At 36.7% G+C, this 26,262-nt stretch overlaps 1 protein-coding gene across 1 annotated transcript in view; it reads right to left on the reverse strand.

Moving 5' to 3' along the window:
* Nucleotides 1-5,670: 5,670 nt before the first annotated feature.
* Nucleotides 5,671-26,262, reverse strand: part of GABRA1 (gamma-aminobutyric acid type A receptor subunit alpha1) — a 52,842-nt gene continuing 32,250 nt past the window's right edge. Inside the window, exons 7-10 of the mRNA XM_055429706.2 lie at nt 24,017-24,160; nt 12,772-12,924; nt 10,070-10,272; nt 5,671-6,230 (exon numbers count right to left, since the gene is read on the reverse strand). Of these exons, the coding sequence (XP_055285681.1) occupies nt 5,919-6,230; nt 10,070-10,272; nt 12,772-12,924; nt 24,017-24,160 (812 nt within the window). The 3' untranslated portion in view covers nt 5,671-5,918. The remainder of the gene's footprint in view (nt 6,231-10,069; nt 10,273-12,771; nt 12,925-24,016; nt 24,161-26,262) is intronic.

The following is a 26,262-nucleotide window of genomic DNA, read 5'->3' on the forward strand; positions in this document are numbered from 1 at the left end:
TGCAAATTTTGAAACATTGCATATAAACATTCTTACAAAAGCTTCAGTAGTTTTTTTTTTTTAATAAATACTCTTAGTTTGTTGTTGATTTCTAGAATCTTGAAATTATTGCTTCAGAAAATTTGTCAAGTTTTACTATTTATTTTGAGGAATGGAACTGCTCAAATCCTTACTGTGTCACTCTAGAAATGTCTACATTGACTACTATTATCCCTGTTTTCTTCATAAATGAAGCTCAGAAGGAACTGTGCAATGGGTCAAGTTAGTATTTACAGTGGGATACCTGACTCCAGTGGTCATGCTTTTTCTGTTACAATGGATAACAAAGAGTCTGTGCTGACCACACTCATCACCTCTAACTTTTTTCAGATGACTTTTCCTTTGACCTGAAAGGCCAATTTTTTTTTCATGTTCTTTTTCTTTATATGTTGATTAACTTTTCAAATAAACCATAGACTACTAGTCAAGGAGATCCAGTGTAAGTTTTTTTAAAGATGACTTTTGAAAGTATCTTTATAATTAAGTTCAAATTACTTTTTTAATCTGGCAAAATCACTTACACGGTGTTTTAAACAAATCAATTGACTTATATGAAGTTCTTCTTTTATAACTAGTCTATGGTAAGATCAAAGAAGGTAATATGCATAAGTTATATTTTGATAGACTATTAATTAGGACATCGTCTTTTCTATAATAACACATACTACATGTTATAGAGAAAGGCAGGTCAATTATCAATCAGAACAAAAAGTATCTTTATATTTTACAACCCCATGGAAACTTTGACCTCTTTTAAAACTATAAATGTTTTATTGAAAAATAATGTGGCTTTTGAAAATGTAGTACATCAGCATTCTTTCACGTAGAGTTTTGACATTTGCTAACTAATACAGGACTCTTGAGAGTCCCTTGGACAGGTAGGAGATCAAACTAGTCAATCCCAAAGGAAATCAACCTTGAATATTCATTGGAAGGACTGATGCTGGAGCTGAGGCTCCAATACTTTGGCCCCCTGATGCAAAGAACCAGCTCCTGATGCAAAGACCCTGATGCTGGGAAAGATTGAGGGCAGGAGGAGAAGGGAGTAACAGAGGATGAAATGGCTGGATGGCATCACCGACTCAATGGAAATGAGTCTGAGCAAGCTCTGGGAGATTGAAGGACAGGGAATCCTGGCTTTCTGCAGTCCATGAGGTCACAAAGAGTCCGACACATCCTAGTGACTGAACAACAGCAACTAAAACAGAGAAGGACACCCTTCCATTTCTCTGTGAAATGATCTTAATACCAAACATAGTATAGCTGCTTAAGTAATGATTACCAAATGAATGTGTGGATTTGTATAGATGCTCTGAAATAAAGAGCTCACTATTCAGCTGAATTACAAATTCAACTGGCTGACACATTCACATGTGACAAGCAGGAGTTTCAGAATCAGAATTAAAAGGAAATTCAAAATCAAGTGTTTGGCTTTTTGTTGTTGTTACATTGGAATATGGAGCATTATGAGGCTCCTTTCCCCACAAGGCACTGAATAGCTAGAGCTGAGGCTAAAGAAACTGGACGTGTGCTATTTTCCATAGTTCCCAGTGCTTCCCTTAATATGATCTACTTTACACATACATGTGAGTTCCCTGGCAGTAGGCTTTGTGACTAAGTTTTAATGTGTTATCATTATTGAATAAAAAATATGTCCCTTATCACAGGCAGCTCCCCTGCCCCCAAGACCAAAGTGCCTGATAAGTGTTGAACTATCTTTCAAAACCTAGCTCAGTTAACACTTTCATCTGAAGACCTTCCTCATACCACTTCCCAAGTATAAACTCCCTGTACCTGGCCCATTTATTGGTAATTGTACATCTTTTTTAGTGTTATAACTTGCGGTTCACCTGGATTCTCTATTAATGATGAGCTTTCCAAGAGCATACTGTTATCTTCACCTCTGTAATCTCAGTACCCACCATAGTAACTAGGGATTCTAGGATGTCCCAACTGTTTAGTCAGTGGTTAAATGGTTAACAACTCATAGGTTGGTATTAAGTCCCAAGGCCACTGTCTCGTAGTGCAGGGCCACTTCAATTCCTCTTATATTTCAAGTTTCATCTTAGACATTATTAGTTCCTATAGATTCAATGAACTAACCTTATGAAGAGAGGCAAGATACCCCTGTTACGTGTTTCATGGTATCTTTTACTTTTCTTATAATATTTTTTATTATTATTTTTGCCTAATTCTTTGTTTTCTTCCCATATCATAGCTTTTATTTCCTTTAGGATAAAGAACATGAGATATTTATCTCTACATCCCTATCAACTAGCACAGTACTTAACTCAGCAAATGTTAGTAGAATTTAGTTAAATTAACATTCAGAGTTAATATATTTGAATAAATCAGGGCTGTAATGTAATCACATCAGCTGACTGTTCTTTTTGGTCACAAGAGTGGGATGGATGTTAGAAAACTCGAACAGAAGGTCTTAATGAACAGGTATAATTAAATTCAAACAGATGGTCAGTCATAATGCCAAGTCCATTCTTATTTTGATTCCTTAGATAATTATTATGGTGAGCCTTGACATGGAGTGTAGTTTGATAGCCAAAATAATCATCATTCAGTACATTCATTTTTATGAGACCCAAGAAATCAATGAATGTGATCGTTCACCTAGTTTACATGGTCAACTTTATTTGGCTTGAATAAGTCATTTCATTGAACAATTTTAAAGTATTAATTTTGCTAAGTCCTGAATCATTTTTTAAGAAGATACATGTTCATGTTCCGTTTGTAGAATTATAAAAAAGACACAGAAAGATTTTGCCTCACATGATCTTGTCTGTAAGAACCAGGTGCAGTTTTATGCCTTTTGTTGAAATGAGTTCTCCATTGTTACTCAAGTGATTGTATTTTGTACTTTAACTTTTTGCTTATAGAAACATTAAAGGACATAATAGCTCTGGAGGAGCTTTTAAAACTATAATGCTCAGATTCTTCCCTAAAACTATTAAACCAGTCTTCTAGGAGTAGGTCAGAAGACAAATGTACTGTATTAACAATAGATATGAACAAACTACTATTGATTCAGTATGCTGATTCTTTTCTATTTGTGTTTTATCAATTTTGAGTTTTGGTGCTACTGGTGACAGCAGATATTAGGTTTTTAAGAATTTCTCTTTCTGAAAGTGATTCATTTAAAATCATAGTTTAGGATCATACCCTTGATACCTCTTCAAAAATCTGAGTAGCCCAGATTCATGTTAGCACTTGGCACATTTAGGTGCTCCTACTTGAAAATGTTTTAAAACAGGGTAATGGTACTGATTATAGGAAAAGAGAATCAAGCATTCCATTTTGTTATTGAATAATGTTAACTTTATTATTATAATAGAATACAGTATGACATAAAATTAAGAGCTTTTGCTAAACTCTGTAAAGCAATACATGCATCTGCCATAAACAACCTCGATTCATGTTAGGTTTTATTGCCACTTCACTGCACTAAGGTGCCATAAACATTCAGTGTCATCTTTTAAAATTTTTTCCTGGGAGTTAACAGGAACTGTCCTCTATAAGAGTGTATCTGTATTTTCAAGGAAGACTTAACTAGTGTTACATGGTTTAGCAAAGCACTGTAGAAAAGCTACATAGAATAATTTGTCTTTGATAAGTTGTGCAATCAATTTATACAATAGAATACTGTCCATACATACTAACGAACTAAAAAATGATAGAAATGCAGTCATTGCATAGCATAAAGCAGACTAATAAGAAATATACACATCTAATGAGCAAAATACAGACCAAATATTAGCCATGAGGAGTCTGGAAGATAAAATACTATTAATAAACACTTAGATTAACGCCAAAAAAAAAAAAGAAAAAACAAGATTAACAGCAACACAGAAATTAGAGCCATATTTTACTTTATTTTCTATACATGATATCTACACATGATACCAAAGAATGAAATATCCTTGGTTCAGCCTTTATTGGCCTAGCTCATTGAATTTAGGCAGGACCAAATCAAACAATAAAGCACATTTAAAAATACCAGAGTTTGTTTAGGAAAACACAAACTGTATTTTCCTGCATCACTGGATAGCAGCTTTTTGAGACAAACATTGCTCAAAACTTGGGTATGGCTCCCAACTGTCTTATTTGGTAATTATGATGACAGGTTTATGTCATAGTATTCTAAATATGGTTAGCCCATGACCTGTGGATTCTGGAGGCTAATTTTAAATATCTCTGAAATTCTGTCAGACAAAAGGAGACTTCAAAAATACCTTCTTCATAAATATTTATCTCTAAAATATCTGGGAAGTAATGAAAGAGACTAGAATTTTCATAGGGAGTATGAATGGACCTCTTGTCATTAAAGCCCTTACGTAGTATGCCTACAAATATATTGCTACAGTATAAATGAAATGTAATATTACTCAATAAAAGCTAGTTCCTGTACATTCTTTCATGTATTTTTTATTTAATGCTACATATGGTACAACACTTATTGAAATAGTTGGTATCAGCAAAGATAGCAGTAATATACAGTTGATTTTCTAGCTCCCACTAATGCTTTTCCATTTTCTTTCTATATTATAAGCGCCTAAAATAGGGAAAAGTGGGATGACTTGAGTGGATAACAACTGATTCACTACTGTACATGGGACAACAGTTTGAATTACAAGCTTTCCCTACATAAGTAGATTTTATACCCACATATTGTAAATTCCATCTGATTCCTTCAGACTGTTCTGGTCTTAAATGCAGGCTCTAAAAGTATTTCCATAGCATTTAACAACATTCTAACAGCTAAGAGCGGTGAGTCCTACACAATATTTTAAGAACACAACTTTTAAAAAAGTAAAAAATTGTACAATCTCATGCTGCATATTTACATATATAATTTATATATTCTATATTTGTTTTATTAGTCATAAATTTCAATCTAAAGCTTTTAATGTACTGTTATATAAAATAATACATTCAACAATTCTAGAGCTTGCAAAATATTTTTGCCCCTCTAAAAACATCTTCAGAATGAAAATCAAGTGATTACTGGATGCATATGTTATCTGGATATAGAGAGGGTAGAAAATAAATCTTTTAAAATTGTTCTATCTAAATTTATTATTATTAATTTTTTTTTAGTTTTATTGAGTGTATATATCTGTTAGAATGATTCCTCATTGAGTCTACTGGTAAAAGCTCAGATGACAGTAAAGCAGCCTATTTAAAGCATTTGTCTCCATTGGATTAAATGTGCTCTTACTGTGAGACACTGCACCTTTGCCTATGCAATTTCCATAAATTTTAAAATAGCATTTAACAACAAAATAATGCCCAAGGCATTTCTTAAAAGAGAAAGAATGGGGATCTTGAGCTTTGGAAACAAACTGTTAAAGCTATACATAGGTTTAAAAAACAAAACAGAAACATGAGAAACACATTGTCATCTGTGCAATAAAGACATAGATTTTTTAAAATGTTTCTTCATTAAACTATATTCTTTTAAACACCTTCACATAAAAATATTTTTGACATATACAGTATCTTTTTTTTTTTCTAGAATATTTGGAAATATATATCTACAAATGACCTGGAGTTAAGTTGGATTTTTCTTCTACTTTTCCTCCTATCTTTGGATCTACTTCCCCCTCCTTTCCACTCTCTTCCCTTCTGTCTCCTGTCATGATTTTGCTCTCTGGCTCCCTCTCTCAGAATCCTGTCTCTCAGCTGTATGCTCTATTATGCTCTGGACGGCCAGACAGGGGTCTGTTGTTCTTATATGAATTATGGAAATAAGGAAACCTTCAAATTCTCTAAGACAGAGGCAATAAAGCAGACGGGAATTACCAAGTTGAGAACAGAAAGCAATTCCCAGTGCAAAGGACTGAAGCAACAGAATATGAATGACAGGACTATTGATGGGGGGTGGGGGCTTTTAGCTGAGGCTCTCTGTTTAAATATGTTGCCCAATAGACCAAGTTAAAGATTCCGAATAACAGCGGGAAGGCTATTCTTGACAGTCGGTCAATTTTGCTGACACTGTTAAAGGTTTTCTTCGGTTCTGGTGGTTTCGTTTCCGGCTTGACTTCTTTTGGTTCTATGGTTGCACTTTTAGCAATGGTGGCTAAGCCGGGGTCACCCCTGGCCAGATTAGGGGTGTAGCTGGTTGCTGTTGGAGCATAAGTGTTGTTTTTCTTAATAAGAGGGTCCTTCACTTTCTTTGGCTGTAAAGGAAAGAGTTAAAGTGTTTTGTTTAGTAAATTGTGGGAAACCAGTTTATAAGTTCTTGAGCAAAGTGACCTTTACTTTAGAACTCAAACACGTGCTTTATTTAACATCTAAGGAATGAAATTTATGACAGCATTTTGGGAATAAATGTAAAATGCAGATACAAAGGTCTAATTGTAAGATTGACAAGTGACCTGGTGGGACATTTGGTCCAAAATGTCCATAAGACAGTTGGTCTGTATGACATTTGGTTTACGCAAATGGTCCTTGCAATTTGGTCCTATCCAAAATGTCTATGAGCATACTGGATCCATGACAAATGGTTTTGGACAGGACCAAATATCAAAGTCCTTTGTTGTTGTTGTTCAATTGCTAAATTGTGTCCAACTCTTTGCGAACCCGTGAACTGCAGCACGCCAGGCTTCCCTGTTGTTCACTGTCTCCTAGAGTTTGCTCAAACTCATGTCCATTGAGTTAGTGATGCCATCCAACTATCTCATCCTCTGTCACCCCCTTCTCCTCCTGCCTCCAATCTTTTCCAACATCAGGGTCTTTTTCCAATGAGTCATCTTTTCACATCAGGTGGTCAAAGTATTGGAGCTTCAGCATCGGTCCTCACAGTGAATATTCGGGGTTGGTTTCCATGGACCAAATGTCTAATGAATATTTTCGACAACACCTAATGTCTACTAAGCCATGATGACTATAGATAACAATACTGTATCATATACTTTAATATTGCTGAGACTAAATCTTAAATGTTTTCACCACAGGAAGGACTATGTGACCAGTTAGAGATGGTAGCTAATACTATGATGGTAACAAATTCATGATATATAATATATCTAATTAATTACATTGTACACCTTAAACTTATACAATGCTATGTGTCAATTATCTTTCAATAAGGCTAGGAAAAAATGCAGACAAATATTTTCCAGGCATTCCAATAAAAAAAATGGGGTCTATTTCACCACTTATTACATCTAGACTTGTGACTCTGGCAGAGTGATGCTGTGCCAGCTTAAGACCCTATCCTCAGGGAGCTTTGCAACCTCACTCTTTACTCTCGGTAAGCATGCCACAGAAACATGAAGCCTGGATTAGATACTGAGGGACCAGAGACTATGTTCAATGAGAGATCCAGACAGCATGAGGCCCCATACATGGGAGAAAGGCCGTTGTAGGTTTTCTTGCCCTGGTGCAGGAACTATGTCAGTGAGCCCATGTTCGACTAACAGAAATAACATCAGATTTTTCCCAGCCCCAAATGCTTGGTTATCATTTTAGGTCACTAAGTTTTGGGGCAGTTTGTTTTGCAGTGATAAAAACTTGATGAGCCAATTATTATTTGCTCCCTCTCCTCAGGCTTCCAGTGCACAAATGACAAAGCAGGGTCAGTCACGATATCCTGGATTCGATTTTTGCTCAGTGTTACCTGCTCACTAATGTTATCTGTGTGGTACTTGATAACTGCAGCTTTTCTTAGTTTCTGTCATATAGACACTTCTCAGAAATAAAATAGGTCATTGTTCAGAGCTATGTGGTCTGATATAGTTGCATATTCTTTAAGAAGTTAGTATTTAATTTAGCAGTTAACCGTATAAGGGTGGATCTTAAGAAGGCCACTATATATTCACTGGAAAATGTGATGCCCTATTGGGAGTTTCTTTTTATTTTCAACTTATACCATGTCAGAGATCAAAACTTTAACTCTCCTTAAAACACTTACCTAGTTACAGAGAAAAAAAAATGTATCCTCTCTGAATGTCAGAGTGAGATCTGGATTATATTATGTTCACATTCCCTGTTTTAAGCAAATCAAACTAGCAAAGCCCTGTGGAAGATTTTTACAGAGACAAAAATACATTATAGAAAATATTCTTTCTTAATAAGATGCCAGATATGGGCATAAATGTATTATTTATGTATATGTAGATGTCTTTGTTACATATGACTGTACCTATATCTATATATGTACACTGAATAATGTGAATTATAGATTGATAGAGATTGAAATATTTTATTTGAGACAGAACTTAAAGACTAGTACACAGTCAAAAAGAAATAAATCTAAACTCAATTATGAGATCACCAATACCTCAACCGAAATTCTATGCTTTCCAGATCAAGTTCAATTCATCTAACAATTCATTAACAACTGCAACTGACAAGCTACAATCAGAAAGACACTGGCTTCTTGGATTAAGAAAGGATTAGGATAGAAAAGCAAGTTTTCCCAATGTTTGCATTTCATTTTTCAGTTGCATGTCACTAATGTTTGTGTATCATTAATTCTGAAGAACTTTGGTAGAGTGTACCAGTAATTCTAAGATGTGGATTTTTAAAATGTCCACAGCTATGATTTTGGGCTGTGTCTCACAATTTGTAGTGTCTTATGATCACACATCTTCAGGTTCCATGCTCTTTCCTTTGGGGTTGCCCTTCTGTTCTAGGACAAATGGAGGCCATCAATGGCTAAAGTAAGTATTGGACAAAAACTCTGTCTCCACTCTCTCACCTCCCTCTCCATCTGGTAAGCGCAGTTTCTTTTGTCTTGTTTCCTCTCTACTGATCCTGAGACTAGATTCTTGGCTTGGAAATTCAGATATGTTTTTTATACTAAGTGAGGATATGTCAAGGCAAGGTGAATTTTGAGGACCTGGATCTGGTCCATTTTGGGTGCAACAGCATACCCCATACAGAACTTCCTTTGCTTTGAGTTGTGTAGGAGATCACTGGAGTATTCAGTAGATCACCTGTGGCTGGATGGTAAATCTCAAAGAGTTTTTACTTGGCAGCATATTTTCTTTCTTCTGTACACATAAATTAGTGGTACATCTTAGAATCAGTAACACTATAGATTCTATTAAATGCAGTAGATGTTTCTACAAAGGATCCTCTTTTCTAGTATATTCATGGAGCTGTGGGAAAAACATCATTAAATGAATTTCTTTACTGTAGACCCTCTCAGACTCTGTGACAGTATTCAGAATTCTTCAGGTGTATTTGACAACACAACTGTATTTTTAGAGACCAATTCAGGACACTAGTACTCTTCATTTGCTGTAGAGAAATTCCTCCTAGATTACTTCTAGATGTCTTGGAACCTCTGGGACTCTGATTTTGCCTTTCTTTCCACCATCCCAAGACTTTCTTGCCTTTTGACATATTTTTCTTTCAAACCCCAGAATTACAAATATCCTCCCCAAACTGTGCTTTACAAGTTACTCCAAAATAGGTTTTAACTGAGAAGAACAGTGATATTCTTGACTTGATAATTTTCTACAATGAAGAAATTTTGTGAATTCTGTGTTGTGATTCTTAAAGCAAACCTCTCTTTTGGAAAAATCATATATGTTTCCCAACCTTTAGTGAAAATTAGAGATAATGCATTTTGTAAGCTCAATTCAGTTGAGTCATTAAAATAATAAAATTTAGGACCAAAGTTATTAGGTTCAGAAAACACCCAAAAAACTATGATTTTCAAGTCACAAAAATTATAATGGCCTAATTGCTCCCAATATCAAGCTTGTTAAAACCGTTCTCACATTAATGGGGACCATAGGAAACCATATTTGAATAGAAATGTTTACCTTTGTGTTTCTCCTTTATTTCCTTCCCTTGACTCTGCACACCTATCCACAGAAACAACCTCCTTCCTTAGCAGTGAGGAAATTCTCACAGCACTTAATCATTCATGACATAAGAAAAAAACAGTCTTATTTACCCTCTCTCTGCATCCTTCAGCCATTCCCCCAAGCTCACACATTCCATCTTACAGGTTTAAAAACACATAATGGTGCTATATCACAGGAGATACTAAAGCATTTACCTTTTCTGGAACCACACTTTTCCCATCCCATGCATAACCTCTCTTGGTGAAATAGTTTACTGTGGCAAACTCGATCAGAGCTGAGAATACAAAGGCATAGCACACTGCAATAAACCAATCCATAGCAGTTGCGTAAGCCACCTTAGGGAGGGAATTTCTGGCACTGATACTCAAAGTTGTCATGGTAAGCACAGTTGTGACTCCTGCAAAGAAAGAAAGTGAATTTTTAGGTTCATACTACAAACTTTCATCACTAAAGTCACCCTACTTGTGTAGAATGAAATACAGCGTATGTTTTCAAGTTCATCCCATTTGGTTTGGGATGGATGAGTTTTAATTTAATCCCAATGTAGTTTGTAGTTCACGGTATGGCAGTGCTGAAGGGCAGTTCTTGGAGGGATAAACTGCTATTGAGAAGCTGTTAATAAGATAGAGATCTCCCTTAAATAAGCATCTTGAACACAGTGCCCTGGGTAGGAAAGGAAATAATTTTCCTTCACCGTCTTAAAGCTAGGAAAAAGAAAGCAGAGATTGTCACTGTCCAGGATCCATAAGTAATCACTGGATCCTCAGCTCTGTTTAATATTCTATAGAGATAGTGAAGGTCAGGGAAGCCTGGCGTGCTGCAGTTCATGGGGTCGCAAAGGGTCAGACACTACTGAGTGACTGAACAATCCTTGAATATATAAACCATAAAACCAATAACTTTTTGATAATTGATCATTGACAGATAACAAAATTATCTTAGGATAATGTTTTGTTATGTTATTAACTCTTTGTCTTTTATACTATTTTTCCTGATTCTTGAAATAGCTGCTCTTTTGAGGAAATTACTGAAATAAGTCGCAGGTGACTTATAGCTCAGAAATGGCAAAACCAAATTTGAATACATTCATCTGATTCAAATTTCCAAAGTCTTACTCTTTCTGCTTAATGCTGCTATATATCTTCACTAATCTATGAATGTATCCCAACTGATTAAAATCACCTCTATTCAAAGCAGTTTTCAAGTCAGTTGCTTTCAGTTTGCTTGTTTGCTCAGTCGCTTCAGTCCTGTCTGACTCTTTGTGACCCTGTGAATTGTAGCCTACCAGATTCCTCTATTAGATTTTTCAGGCAAGCATGCTGGAGTGGGTTGCCATGCCCTCTTCCTGAGGATCTTCCCAACCCAGGGATCGAACCCATGTCTCCTGCATCTCCTGCACCGCAGGCAGATTCTTTTACCACTGAGCCCAGTTATAGGAGTTTATATTGAATGATGGCATTCAATAATATCCATTTAAAAGCTAATATTTTCAACCTACTATATGTGATACAATCTATGAGTTAGAATACTATAAGTCTCCTTTTAAGCCATTTGAAAATTTATGGAAAAAAAAATCACTGGAACCCAATAACAGACTGCATAGTGTGGAAAAAATCTTAACCTCTTCCAGTAGCTAGTCCCTCACTATTGATTAACTCTATAGCCTTGAGCAAGTGAGTTAGCTCCTAAGCACCTCAGTTTCCATAACTGTAAATGTGGTGACTTACACTTCATTCTCTTGATTGGTATATATCATTGTTGAAGTTCTAAGAAAAGAAAACTTTTACACAATCATAAGATTAGAGGATATTAGAGAATATTATATTTATAATAATATGTGAAAGCATTTTAAAGATAAGTCAATTATTGCCACAGAAGATATTGTCATCCCATCTGTCTAAAACTCAAACCTATTATTCCTCTTTTGATTAATTTTAGAGAATCAGTAGGGTCACGCAGCTGGTAGGTGGCTAATTTTTCTAAGGCACTTTAAACCATTCAATATTCCCAGTTTTCCATGAATTTCAAGGTAATTTATCTTTGCAGCTCTATTAGGAAGTGATAGGATTAAGAACACTGAGATTTTCAGTAAGTCATATTTTTGATACACGGTCACAGTTGTAGGGAATAGACTTACTATGAGCTTTGGAAGTGTTGCAGGACATTTTTGGGACATCATCTATATTACATAACCAACAACTGGTAGAAGGAATATTAGCTGGGAAAAAGCCCCCAAATTTACATACTAACTTGAGCAAAGAGCAAAGTAATTAAATGTCAGTATTTGGGGAACAGGGCAACCTAGTTTCAAGCCCTAGCTCTGTAATTGCTGAGTGACCTTGGGAAAATTATCTCACAAGTCTGAACTTCTGGAGTTCTTTTGTAATTATTCCCTTGTAATTTAATTTGAATAAGTCTAACTCAGAGGGCTATTGTGAGTATTAAATAAAATAATGTAATAAAGTATTAAGCCTGATTCTTACTAAGGGCAAAGTTAATAACTTATTATTGACAGCTTCACTCCTTTTGGATAAATCTCTGCTAAAGTGAATTCCATTTTTTTTTTTTATTTTGGTTTATGTGGACAGTCAACTGCTAAAAATAATTTGGGAATAGAAGTTCTTAAACAAAATGTATCTATAAATTAAAAACAGTTAAGAATAGGGCTTCATTACATTTCTCTTTTAAAACAGCAAATCAAGTGAAAACAACTTGCTATTTTAAAAAAGAATTTTTTACAGTCATAATGAAAATTGTAATACCTTGAACCTTTCTGTTGTACTAACTTCAGATTTAGTGTATAATTATTTTTTTTCATTCTAGCTGCAATGTCACAGGTATGAAACAACTTGCTCTTGCAAGTGACCCTTGCGTGTGTGTCTTGATTGGCGCTTACCAAAGACAGTCCTCGCTGGTACAGACTCTCTGTTGAGCCAGAATGAGACTTGGGAGAGAATAACTGTCATTATGCATGGCAGGTATGTTTGAATAACAAAATATCCAATCTTTCTCTTCAGGTGGAAATGAGTGGTCATAACAACATACTCTCCTAGAGGGTAAAACAGACAATAAGGTGAGCAATTTGACCTTGAAAAGAAATCTCAGTTTTTCTGTCAGTAGCAAGACCCTGGAGGTTAGACATAGCTTTTCTCCACATAACATCTGGTTCCTGGAGAGAAAAGCTGTTATCCAAGAAAGAAAAAAGACATTTTCCAAACACACCGGGACTTCCCTGGTGGTCCAATGGTTAAGACTTTGCCTTCTACTGCAGGGCTTGTGGGTTCAATCCTTGGTCAGAGAGCTAAGATTCTACATGCCTGGAGGTCAAAAAACCAAAATGTAAAACAGAAGCAATATTGTAATGAATTCAGTAGAAACTTTAACAATGGTCCACATTAAAAAATAAAAAAAATCTTAATTAAAAAAAAAATTCTAGTTTAAAAATAAAACACACAAAAAAGGCACTCAGGATGAGACTGAGGTGCCTGAGGTCTCACTGATATTATGTCATAATCCTGGTGACTGACACACTGAAGAGACAAATCTGAGCATATATTTACAGATTGGCACTCGTAACCCTGAAGGCAATGAATTAGATCCTGATGACACACACCAGTGCATCAGAAGACACCAGATCCCCAGTATGTCCACTGCAGGGAAGAGTCAGGTTGTCTAATCAAGGAGCTTTGGTATTCAAGTCGGGGGAGCTGAATCCCAGCTCCAGCCCTTTCTTTCCTTAGCTGTCTGACCTTGAATTTGGCTTAGTCTGATCTCTGAGACGAGGACTGTGGGACAGAATTCTCAAAATTTGTTTTAAGGAATATCTTCACCAGAATCACCTGGAAAGGTTTTGAAACATGCAATTCTTCAGGTCCCACCTAAATACACAAATCATCCTTTACAGTGGGGGCAGGAAAATCCGTATTTGTCACTAGCTTTTGAACTTGTCCTCACTCCTAGACCAGTCTGGGAAACAATTGGGCCAGCTAGGCATCTCCATCGTCTTTATATATGACAAAGTCTGATTTGATTAGAGGCCCAAAGAAAGGAACACACAACTCAAATTGTAGGAGCTGCTCTTTTCTAAGTTGATGCTATAGTTTCTTAATTACAAATCTTTGAAGTTTTTAGTTTTATTCACTCTGAATATATACTCAGTTATCTATGTATGGGTAGGAGAGAACTAGGTATATTCTTACTAAGAAAACATTTCTTTGGTATTCACATCTTTCTATCTTCCTCCTCCTCTTCAACTCAAAACTTTTCTCTCTTCATCCTCTGATTTATGTCTCAGCTCAGGACCATTCAGCTTCAGCTGCTATAATATGGTTAAAACCACTCACGATCTCCATAACTGAACATCTCAGTCTGAAAGGAGATCTCAGTCTTCAAGTCCACTACCACCTTCTGTGTAGCATTAAAAATTGAGCAATGCTGAATGAGCCTACCATCTTGATAGTACTCTGGAGAGTCACATTCTCCTTTTCTCTCTCATTTTCACTTTCTTTTGCTAACTCACTGGTTATTTCAGCCATAGAGTATTGAGTTCTTCCCGTGTCTCTGGCACTGGTCTTCATCTTTCTGCAAAGCAAATGCAGAAGTTCCTGGTATAGTTCTGTCTTCAGCTGTCATTTCCATCTTTTTCTTAACTCTAATAAGAAATTTTCTTTCTCACCCCTGCTCCTAATGTCATTTTGATCCAGATGGCTGTGGGAATCTACATCTCTAAGTGACATTGCTTTCAAAATCTCTGCATTTCCAAATATCTACTAGATAACTCATAGATAGTGATTTTTCATTTCTATCACCAACTAAATATGTTTAAAAGTGATATTATTTAAATCTTTTCATAAAAAATAATGGCTAGCATATAGCAGGACTTCTTTTCCACTGAGCATCTATTTCTAAATTCATGGCACACTCATCTGTCTATCCACTTAGTCTAAAAACCTGGAATTAATCCTTGGGTGTTAAGCAAGGCTTCCAAAAGAGAGAGAAACAAATCAATTGATCATCACAATTTTAATTTCACCTGTGCAGTATCTCTCAGTCTATCTCCTATCTCATGGTCAACACTTATCTCTTTAGAGATTTACAATGTAAATCTACAGTAATCTGTGAACTTCCTTGTTGGTTTCCAGTCATGTCCTAACTCCAATTTTCCCTAAGTTTTGGGGTCAGAATGATCATTTTAAAGTATATGTAAATATCTTAAAATACCATAATGGATTCCTATTATCTACATCAGGGTTTCTCAACCTCAGCTCTTTTCAGAACATTTCAGAAGAGTAACTATATATTGTGGGCACTGTCCTGTGTAAAGTAGGACATTTAGTCACATACCTTGCCTCTTAGCCCCTAGATGCCATTACAATTCTCTCTCCCCTCAATGTGACAATCAATGTCTCCAGTGTTACATATTAACAAGCAACTCCCTAACCAGTATTCAAGACTCTCCACATCCTAGCTCTGATAGCATTTCAGTATTCCATCTTGTGTCTCACCACACATTTTTATATCTCAGTATTTTGACCTAAAAATTTCTCATTTTGACCTCTTCTATAGTTTCTATTGTTTATCTATGGGTGGGATTCAGTCCATAGTAGAATAGGAAGAAAGTTACTGTAGAGGAGAGTTTGTTAGCTTTGGAAGCAAATGGATTTGGGTTCAAAACCCAGATATATTGCTTTCCTGTTGTATAGCCTTAAACTCTCTGATCCTCAGTTTCTCTGTTTATAAGATAGTGATAAGTATATTGCGGGGAGAATAAAGAATGAGGGCTCTAGTGAAGGCCATGCTACATTAGAGTTTTAAAACACTTTGAGTTCCTTTCTCCATTTTTTTTCTCCTATTTCCCCAGTTGGAACTGGTGGAAGTATTGGTAGAAGAAATGCTCCCTGCACTCTCTAGAGTAGGAAATCATCTGTGCATTCATTTGTGCTTTCGTGATTGTTATTAAGGATAATACCTGCCATTTACTGACCAATATTAAGTAACTTCAAATTTATTTACAGCTTCTGTTTACACTTATATTGTATACTTATTATTTTAACTACTTATGTGCTTATACCCCTCCACCAAACTGAAAGACAGTTAAGAAGAATGACAGTTCTTTACATATCCGTTCAGTTCCATTCAGTCGCTCAGTCGTGTCCAACTCTTTGCGACCCCGTGAATCACAGCACGCCAGGCCTCCCTGTCCATACCCAATTCCCGGAGTTCACCCAAACTCATGTCCATCGAGTTGGTGATGCCATCCAGCCATCTCATTCTCTGTCGTCCCCTTCTCCTTCTGCCCAGCATCACAGTCTTTTCCAGTAAGTCAACTCGTCACATGAGGTGGCCAAAGTATTGGAATTTCAGCTTTAGCATCAGTCCTTCCAATGAACACCCAGGATTGATCTCCTTTAGAATGGACTGCATGGCTTTTTAAAAAATATTTATTTGGAAAAGTAGATCTTAGTTGTGTCATGCGAACTCTGAGCTGTGGCATGTGGAATCTAGTTTTCTGACCAGGGATCAAACCCAGGTGCATTGGGCGCACAGAGTCTTAGCCACTAGATCCCCAGGGAAGTCCCTATCGCATGGCTTTACATATCCTAAATATTCAGCACTTGCCTATGATGAAAAGGGATGCATGAGATTTAAGGACACTCACTCTAGTTAACACTTACTAGCATCTCTTTTTTGAAAGGTAAATAAAATGCTATCTAATTTATTTCTATTTTTCTGTAGGTAACTTGGATAATGTCTCCAAGGTCATCTGAAAGAAATACGTGATTCAAATTTAAGAAAAAGAGCAAAAACAAACCAAAAAACATCTTTTCCTGAGATTCTGATAAAATGTAGTCTTGGGTAGACACAGTCAGGTTACCCCTCACCTCCTAGGAGTAGGCATTATTATTCCTAATCATTCATTCAATTGTAGCCTGAAAAATGTCACCAGCTCAAAGAAAAAATCCATCTCTCATGTAACGCCATGAAAATGAGTGTCTCTATATATCACATCATCATCTTTTGTTGTTCACAGGGTGACATTTTCAGAAGATTCTGCAAAGAATATTTTTCGGATGAGCTGTTTTTGTATTTCTTTTATAAACCACTTCTTCTCTAACACACTAGAGAAAGTAGAGGAAAACTTCAAATCTTTTGAAATCACATTCCTAAATTAAATAAAATTTAAGAAGTTTTGGTATTACATGTTGATGGAAGAAATTTTCACATATTGAGGTATGGGGAAGTCATTCTGGCTTATACATGATTTGGTTTATACACGATGCTAACTAGAACAGCCTGCCTGGTGGCCTATCAAACATACATTGTATATCTACTTTAACCATTAAAGAAAAGAATACATTTAAAAATTTAAATGGAATAACTGGGGTTCATACAACCAAAATGGATCTGGTTGGGTACTGTGGATGTGGTTTTACATACATTCTCATATCACTGAGAACCTGAATTTTCTGAACTATATCATACTTAAGGACACCACCTTGCTATTCTCAAAACAATATCTACCAGCAGTGGCCAGCTGCAACATTATAGTCTCAAGTTCTCCCCATATAACATTTCAGACCCCAACCAGCACTAGCTTAACAAGCACCCTTATTTCTTGCCAACTCCAATTATAATTTTTGAAAACAACTTATGTAATATTGTGGTTCTTGTTTTTATAAGCATCTCCCATTTTGTAGCCTGGCAAAACACAATTCAAGTACTTCTTGGATCTGTGTCTCCCAGGCTATAGTCTACGGTTTGGTTCAAATAAACTCTTCTCTATCCCTATTGCAGGTTGTTACTTATTATTTCTATCAGTAACATTTAAATGAGAAAAGGAAAAGTGACAAAATCAGAATCACACTGTAATAGTTTAAAAATAAAAGAAAAATACAACAAAAAAGTCACCTAAATTGGATTGAAGGAGTATCTCTTGACATCAAGTACTTATGCACTGATGCTGCTGCTGCTGCTAAGTCGCTCAGTCGTGTCTGACTCTGTGCGACCCCACAGACTGCAGCCTACCAGGCTCCTCCATCCATGGAATTTTCCAGGTGAGAGTATTGGAGTGGGCTGCCATTGCCTTCTCCACTTATGCACTGCTGCTGCTGCTAAGTCACTTCAGTCGTGTCCGACTCTGTGTGACCCCATAGATGGAAGTCCACCAGCCTCCCCCATCCCTGGGATTCTCCAGGCAAGAACACTGGAGTGGGTTGCCATTTCCTTCTCCAATGTGTGAATGAAAAGTGAAAGTGAAGTCGCTCAGTCATGTTGGACCCTTAGCGACTCCATGGACTGCAGCCCACCAGGCTCCTCCATCCATGGGATTTTCCAAGCAAGAGTACTGGAGTGGCTTGCCATTGCCTTCTCTGACTTATGCACTAAGCATGTCAAATTATTTCCCTCTGATTCAACAGTCAAGAAGAATTTTAGTTCAAATATCCTTGCACATCATGTAACCCCAAGGGAAGCTTGTAAATTAGATGAGACACCATTTTTGATACATTACAATATAAAATTAAGGAAAGAGAAGAAAAGAAGCAGGAATATAATTCTGTAAAGCCACACTGTGGGTTTCTTTATATCTGGCTTCCAACTTTTATTTTCCCAAATGTTATTTCCCTAGAGTAGATCCCTTGCTTAACTGTATTTGACTTTAGTTTTCTCACTTGTTGAGTAAAAATGATAGCGTGCTAGTTGTTTCATGGGATGCTCTGAGGATGATATGAAATAACAGATGTGAAAATTATTCTAAAAAATTCTGAGTCACAGGCAGATTTATAGTGTAAAGATAAATCAGATAGAAATATATTCTCTCTCTAGCTGAAGAAATCCACCATTCATTTCCTTAACAAAATTGTAGTTGACACTGATTCCTTGTAAAGCTTTTCAAGTATTCTAAACTTTTGTGTTTTCCAAAGACACTACCTTTTTCAAAGGAATGAGGAATCAAAAATATCATTGAAGGAGGGGCTCACAGTTTAATATCTGCTGCAGAGAACACTGAAATAGCAATAATGAAGCAATGGTTATAGTTCTAGGCCACTTACATCTCTAGACCTGTTTCCTCATCTGAAATATGATTAGGTTGACCAGATGACTGTATAAGTCTTCTCCCTCTCCACCTTCCCTTCTGTGAATTTGTTCTCACCTTTTATAGTTACATTATTTCACTGGAGATCATGTACTAAGCTGCAAAAATAGGGGCCCTGAGGCCCCTTTGATGAAAGTCCATCACCACTTTTGCTCCGTGGTCAGTGAAAACAGTTGTTTTCCTCATTCATTTTGACCCTGCTGAGGCATCCTTAACTCATCCAGTGAAGACTGTCTCCAGGAAATAGGATCCTACAGTTTCTCTTAATCATCTGTTCTAAGGATAAATAATAGTCATTCACAAATCAGAGACATTCTTAGTAAGCAAATCTCACCTGTGTTTCCTTTGATCACATATGTCTATTGACTTAGGTAAATATGACTTTCTAGTCATCACTGTTGCGTTTTGAAAAAGCATTTTTATTACATCTTCTTATTTTATAGCTGTGATATTATTCTTATACCTAATGACTAATTTAACAATTTTGCTTCTCTGTATAAGTTACATTGCCATGCCCTTTAATTACAACTATAATTTTTATGTGGGCTTTCCTTAAAGAATTATTAGGAAGCAAAACATGGTGTAGTAGAATGAGATAGGGGGCCATGCATGGGGTCTAGTTTCAGACTACCTTCCCTAACAGTTCAAACAGAGATGACTTCTTAAGTGTCATCATGTAGACTTCTTATGTTAACTTCATCATTATTAATAGTAATAGCTAATATTTATTACATGATTTGTGCATGTCAGCAACTCTGCTAATCAGTTTACATGCATTTTTCTCCTTTCAGTCTCACAGTACCCCATGAAGTACATCCTCTGATTATCTCCAAAGTACAAGAGAAAAGATGAACAAAGTTCATGCAGTTAATTCGTTGTAAAACCAGCATTCAAAACCTCCCAATATACTCCAGAATCCATCTCTAATGCTCCATGACATACCATACTGCTGCATTTTCACACTTGTCTATCCTGCCTGTTACTAGTGTTTCATATGGTTGAGAACATACATACTTGGGAAGTCTCACTTCCCGAGTCTCAAATCCCAGTTCTGCCACTCCCTGGCTATGTGACCTTCAGGAAATTATTAAACCTCTCTGGGCCTCAATTATATACCATCTTCAAAATGGAGAAAGTGATAATACATACATCCTAGGACTGTTGTGAGGATTAGACCAATTCAATGAATGTTAGTTACTTAAATCACTCAAACCTGAGCTTCATTTTTTTTCTAATTATTTATTTATTTTGGCTATGCTGGGTCTTTGTTGCTATGCACAGGCTTTCTTTATCTGTGGAGAGCAGGGGCTACTCTCTAGTTGTGGTGGCTTCTCGAGCTGTGGAGCACAGGCTTTAGAACATAGGCTCAGCAGTTGTGGGCATGGGTTAGTTGCTCCAAGGCATATAGGATCTTCCTGGACCAGGGATTAAACCTGTGTTCCCTTTCTAATATGTTTGCACTGAAACAAGTACAAGTATTATATTGAGCCTCGTATTTTCCCTCCTATGGCCCTGAAGTGATCTAGAGGTATTTGACATGAAAGAGGTCAGTGGTAGTGTTGTGAGTGTGTGTTCATGTGTGTGCTGGTTTCAGGCCAACACCTTCTAGAAGGTGACCCGAATTGCTTCTCTCCTCACAGAGAATTTTAAGGTCGCAGAAGCTGTTCTTTACTTAATGATTCTCAATGTATATGTACTTATCTGTCACCCTTCCTAGTCTTCTGGCAGAAACAGGGAGACAATAACACACAATGTCTTTTATCTTAATGTTTTCAAGGCTCCATGTTGTTGTTGTTTAGTTGCTCAGTCATGTCTGACTTTTTGTGACCCCATGGACTGTAGCCCATCAGGCTCCTCTGTCTGTGGGATTTGCCAGGCAAGAATACTAGAGTGGGTTGCCATCTCCTTCTCCAGGGGATCTTCCCCACTCAGGGATTGAATCCATGTCTCCTGCATTGGCTTTACCACTGAGTCACCTGAGAAGCCCAGTAGCAGTGGATACTGTGATAAAAATTGAATAAATGTCAAGGATGCAAAATTCATAGCTGTGTACAACATGGCAAGTATCAGCTCCCTGCTCTTCTCTTAGTAAAAAACTGACTGCTTCCCTAATGACACTTTTATTAATGGACATTCAAATTGGTCCATTTTGCTAAATACAATCAATTATGAAAAGGACTAGTGGGAAGAAACTAAGCTGCTAGATTATCTGTGCATTTGGTTTGCCATGATCTTTGCATTCTCTAGACTTCAAGTTCATAGGTGATCATATCCTGGGAACTTTGTGTTTAACCCGCTTCCACTGTGTGGGTGACAATGTCTGGTCTCCTATTACAAGGACATGAGAACCCATCCAGACCTCTCCAAGTATGCTGTCATTCATGTTTTATGGTACCAAATTCAAAGCCATAAGCTGCCTCATAGGACTTGTGAATGTGTGATTGAAGGCCTTACAAAAGATCTTTGTTTCTTCCCACGGAAATCTTTTAAGGTGGAGTTTTGGGGAGCAAACGTAGAGCCAAAGTGTAGTTCAGGGTTTTATTGTGGAGTGGAAAACATACATCAAACTGAGTTTGAATGTGCTCATTATTCTCTTCCCCCTCCCTCCAAATCCTATAGAAATGACAAGGACAAGCTCTTATTTTGTGCAGATAAACTTGCTGCTCCAACACAGAATGATGGCTTTTAATGGACCTAACTTATGAGGTCCAGCCAGCTTGGTCGTGGTGAATTGGACCCTTCTGTCTCACCTGGTGTCCTTTTGTGACTCTTTATCTTTTCTGAGTAACAAGAATGTAGGTAGCCTGGCTTAGAAAACCAGAAGGGAAAAGGTCTCCAAGTTCATCAGACTAAGCCACTTATTTTGCAGACATAGCAACTAGAACATAAAGAGGGATCGTGTGCTGTTTCAAGGTGATTGGCGCTAGAATAGAGTGGAAGCCTTCCTTCCTCCCAACAACCTTCATATATACTTGTCCTGTTGCTACTGCACTTGAAATACTATTTCCTGAACATCATCCAACCTCCATTCTAATGATAGTAGGGAGAGAATTTCTTGGGGGGAAGTTCTAGGTCTGTTATTCTCAATGCCTTGGCTTAGAATAGCGATTATTTGACTCCCAATAAACGCATATTAACAAAATGAAAGTCAGTCCCTGAAGCAATCCTTCCTTGATTATCCCAGGCTGGATTCACTAATTTTTTATTCATTAGTTCAAAAATATTTACTTGGTGCCTCTTCTGTTTCAGCTACGAGAGTAAATCATAGGGACACAGAAGACGGGCAGGAACTTGCCCTCCCAAAAATGTTAATCACAGCACTTAACACCCATTTTGATAATTATAGTTTATGTGTTTGTCTTCCCTTAGACTTCAGATTTTATGAAAGCAAGATATGTGTTTGTCTATCATTGACTGTAGTGTCTGTCACAATATCCAGTCAATGACAGCATTCAATTTTTAAAAGTAAACACTGCTCATTTTAGTATCTTTTCCAATATAACTTGGTGAGAAAAAAATAATTTTCAGTATTTTGCATGTTCTGGGATATCTTCATGACAATAACAACAATGACAGCTACCATTTTGAGCACCTACTGTATAACATTCTGCTTAACATTTTATATTATCTTATCTTTAATACAAAATTAGAGGCTCCCCATTCTTAGAACAGTTTCTAATTAGATAAATGAACTTCTCAATGTCACCAGGCTTCTGACTAGGACTTGAGCCCACATGTTTCTCACTGCAAAGCCTGACACATTCCCATTATGCCATGTGCATTTCTAAGGTTCTCCACAGTGGAGAACAATCTCATTTTTCAAAACAAGAAACATAAACGTTTCAACTTCTAGAGTAACCAAGGATGCTATAAAGTGAGAAAAAGATAAGTCCTGTTAAGCAGCAGTTATCTAATAATCAGAGTAAGATATATTGACCTATCACTTGAATTTAGAATAATCAGATTATGACCATGGTCCTAATATAAAGTTTGAAATTTAAGAGAGAAATTTTTCTGAGATAAAGAGCAATTTTGCCCTTACTTATCATATAACTTTTTTTTTTTAGAAATTACAAATTGAAGTTAATGAATGAATTTCAAAATTAAAAGACAGTTGTAAAATTGTTGACCCTTGCTAAGCTTTTAGTAATTGAACATAATTAAAAATATTGGGATTGAGGGAGTAAGTTTTCCTAATTTTTAGGATACAAATTTTATCAGTAATTATCTGGTCCTTTCTAACTGATCACATATCAGTCACAAAAGGGATACCTGAATAACTAAACTCATCTTAGTTCTTGAACCTTCAAAAGTTTAAAATTTTGGATTTGACTGCTTGATAGAAAATCTGATCTAATTATGAGTATTTCATTGGTAAAACAGTTACAACATGGAGAAAGATGGTGGTCCATCCACTTTTAATTCCAAAATAGAGTGATCAGTGTACATTTTAGCTGTGGAAGTTTCCTGGCTAGAGTTACAAATGAAGTTAGGTGTGGAGGGAGTGAGGTGGGGAAGGTGTTTTGGCATCCTATGAGTAATGACTGCTGCTATAAATTTAGCAAGATTTATTGAATCATGACAATAAAAGGGTCCTAGATGATATTAATAGCTAAAATTTATTGAGTTTTTTTTAATGTACCCAAAGTATGATAACTTACTCTTTATGGATATAATTTATTCCTTCCAACAACCCTATGAGGCGACCACAATTAACTGGCAACTTGGAGAAGTATTCAACCCATATATTCTTCTCTAAGAGTTCACATATCTAAATATAGTGCTACCCTGATCACACAGAACCACTTCTTTATTTTGTAAACAAACAAACAAATGAAAAACCAGAGATCAAAAGGCATGAAATGTCAAATTCAAGATCACAGGTCTATAGAGGTTATACTAGTTCCCAGCCTAACTGTTCCCCAGTTTAGTGTAATTTTTCATTCTCCTTATTTCTGTTGTTGAAGGACTTAACTGAATTTGCAAGTTTCTACAAAAAATTTTTCAGCTCCTTCTTCCCTATCTAAAGTTCCCAAATAGCACTTACCTGTACTAGACTGAACAATTCCAGAATCTACTGTTTGTCCAAGAAGATCATACTGGTTTAGGCGTGACCCATCTTCTGCTACAACCACTGAGCGTGCTGGCTCTCTGGTCCACTCATAAACAACTTCTGCTCTTGTATAAGCATCTAAAAAGGAAGAATGGAAAATGGTCCATGTGTTTTGGCACTCTTTTGGCCAACTGTTTGTCAAATGGAAGGATCTTACCAAAGAGGACATACTGGGCTTATGGTACCTGGAATCATTGAATGCTAATGGGGAAAGACTTTAGAGTCACATTGTTTATCTCCTTTTGTTTAAGTGGCTCAGTGATAAAGAATCCGCCTGCCAAGTCGGAGACACAGGAGACTTGGGTTCAATCCCTGGGTCAGGAAGATCCCGTGCAGAAGGAAATGGCAACCCACTCCAGTATTCTTGCCTGGGAAATCCCATGGACAGAGGAGCCTGGAGGGCTGCAGTTCATGGGATTGAAGAGTAGGATACAACTTAAGAGACTAAATCACTACCACAGTTAATTTGTGGGAAAACCAGACTAAACCACCACAGTTACTTAGTGGGATAACCAGTATAAGAATACAGAATGCTATTCATTTTACTCCACTGCTGTCAAGACTTTTCTAGAGAAAAAATCTCCACTATATGCTCAAAAGCTAAGCAAAGACAATTGGTGGTCATGTAAGTAATGATGAAGCCTATTCTAGACCTGTGTCCTTTCTTGACAAATTAGAGCTCTTGTGAGGTTATTGCACTGTCATTAGCAACAGTGCCTAGATCTATCTTTTTATACTTGTTGCCAATGGGCTGCTACTATAGTTGTAGAGGGAAACAAAAAGTGTTACTATCAACTTATATCAGATGATTCAGTATCTCATTCCTTGCAATTTCTTAGAAACTCCATTGTGTATGAAATCCACCACAAATATGCTATTGTTGTGAAAGTGGTGGTTACTCACTGCATTTATCTCTCAATAGAAATCTTCCAAAATGTAGAGTAAATTCACATGATGAAATTTCTTATTTTAAATATAGAAGACAGATACACCTAAAGCCTCAACCTAAAGCTCCACAAGCTCTGATACATCTTATTATTCCTTTGTGTCAGTATCTGAGAAGTAGGACCTATAAAAACTTTTTTGATTTGACACTCTTCAACCTAAAGATTAGAAAGTCTTCAACCACTTAGTCAAAAATGTTAAGCTCACATTTCAAACAAATCAGTAGATAAGAAAAAAATTTTTTAAATGATAGGAGAAAGGACTACCGTAGTGGGTCCAGTGGTTCAGACTTCGCTTTCCGATGCATGGGTTGCGGGTTTAATCCCTGATCAGGGAGCTAAGACTCTGCATGCCTCAATGGCGAAAAACCAAAGGTAAAGCAAAAGCTATGGTTTTTCCAGTAGTCATGTATGGATGTGAGAGTTGGACCATAATGAAGGGTAGGTGCAGAAGAATTAATGCTTTTGAACTGTGGTGCTGGAGAAGACTCTTGAGAGTCCCTTGGACAGCAACAAGATCAAGCCAGTCAAACCTAAAGGAAATCGACCCTAAATATCCATTGTAAGGACCAGTGCTGAAGCTGGAGCTCCAATACTTTGGTCACCTAATGTGAAGAACTTGAAAAGACCCTGATATTGGGAAGGGTTGAGGGCAGGAGGATGAGATGATGGGATGGCATCACTGACTCAATGGACATGAGTTTGAGCAAAGTCAGGGAGAGAGTGAAGATCAGGGAAGCCTTGCATGCTGCAGTACATGAGATAGCAAAGAGATATGACTTAGCAACTGAACAACAACAAAAACAGAAGCAATGTTGTAACAAATTCAATAAACACTTTAAAAAAAACTGAAAAACAAGAAAAAATAACAAAGACAGCATAGACAGTATCAAAAGGGCATCTGCTAATTGACACTGTCACTTAGGTTTTATGGCCCTTTGTTTTTTCATTTGCATGAGGCAGGTCCACTAAATAATTTCTAAAATTATTTATTATTCATAATTCTTTCCCTCTCTTCTTGTTTATAAGACATTGCTTGATAATCAGTCAGGAGACGATCATTTATTAAATCCTGACTACATCTAGCACTTGCCTAGATCTTATTATCCAAATATAATTTGAATCAGTTTTTCTAGAATCAAAGCATTATACTGTATATTCCTCAGAAAGCAATTAAAAGATGTCAGCTGCCTCTGTATCCTATCTTCGAGTTATCTGGCCTTATACAAAGGGTGT

The sequence above is a fragment of the Moschus berezovskii genome, chromosome 8 (assembly GCF_049115385.1).
Source record: "Moschus berezovskii isolate FMDL1 chromosome 8, NW_MosBer_1.0, whole genome shotgun sequence".
Lineage (NCBI taxonomy): Eukaryota > Metazoa > Chordata > Mammalia > Artiodactyla > Moschidae > Moschus > Moschus berezovskii.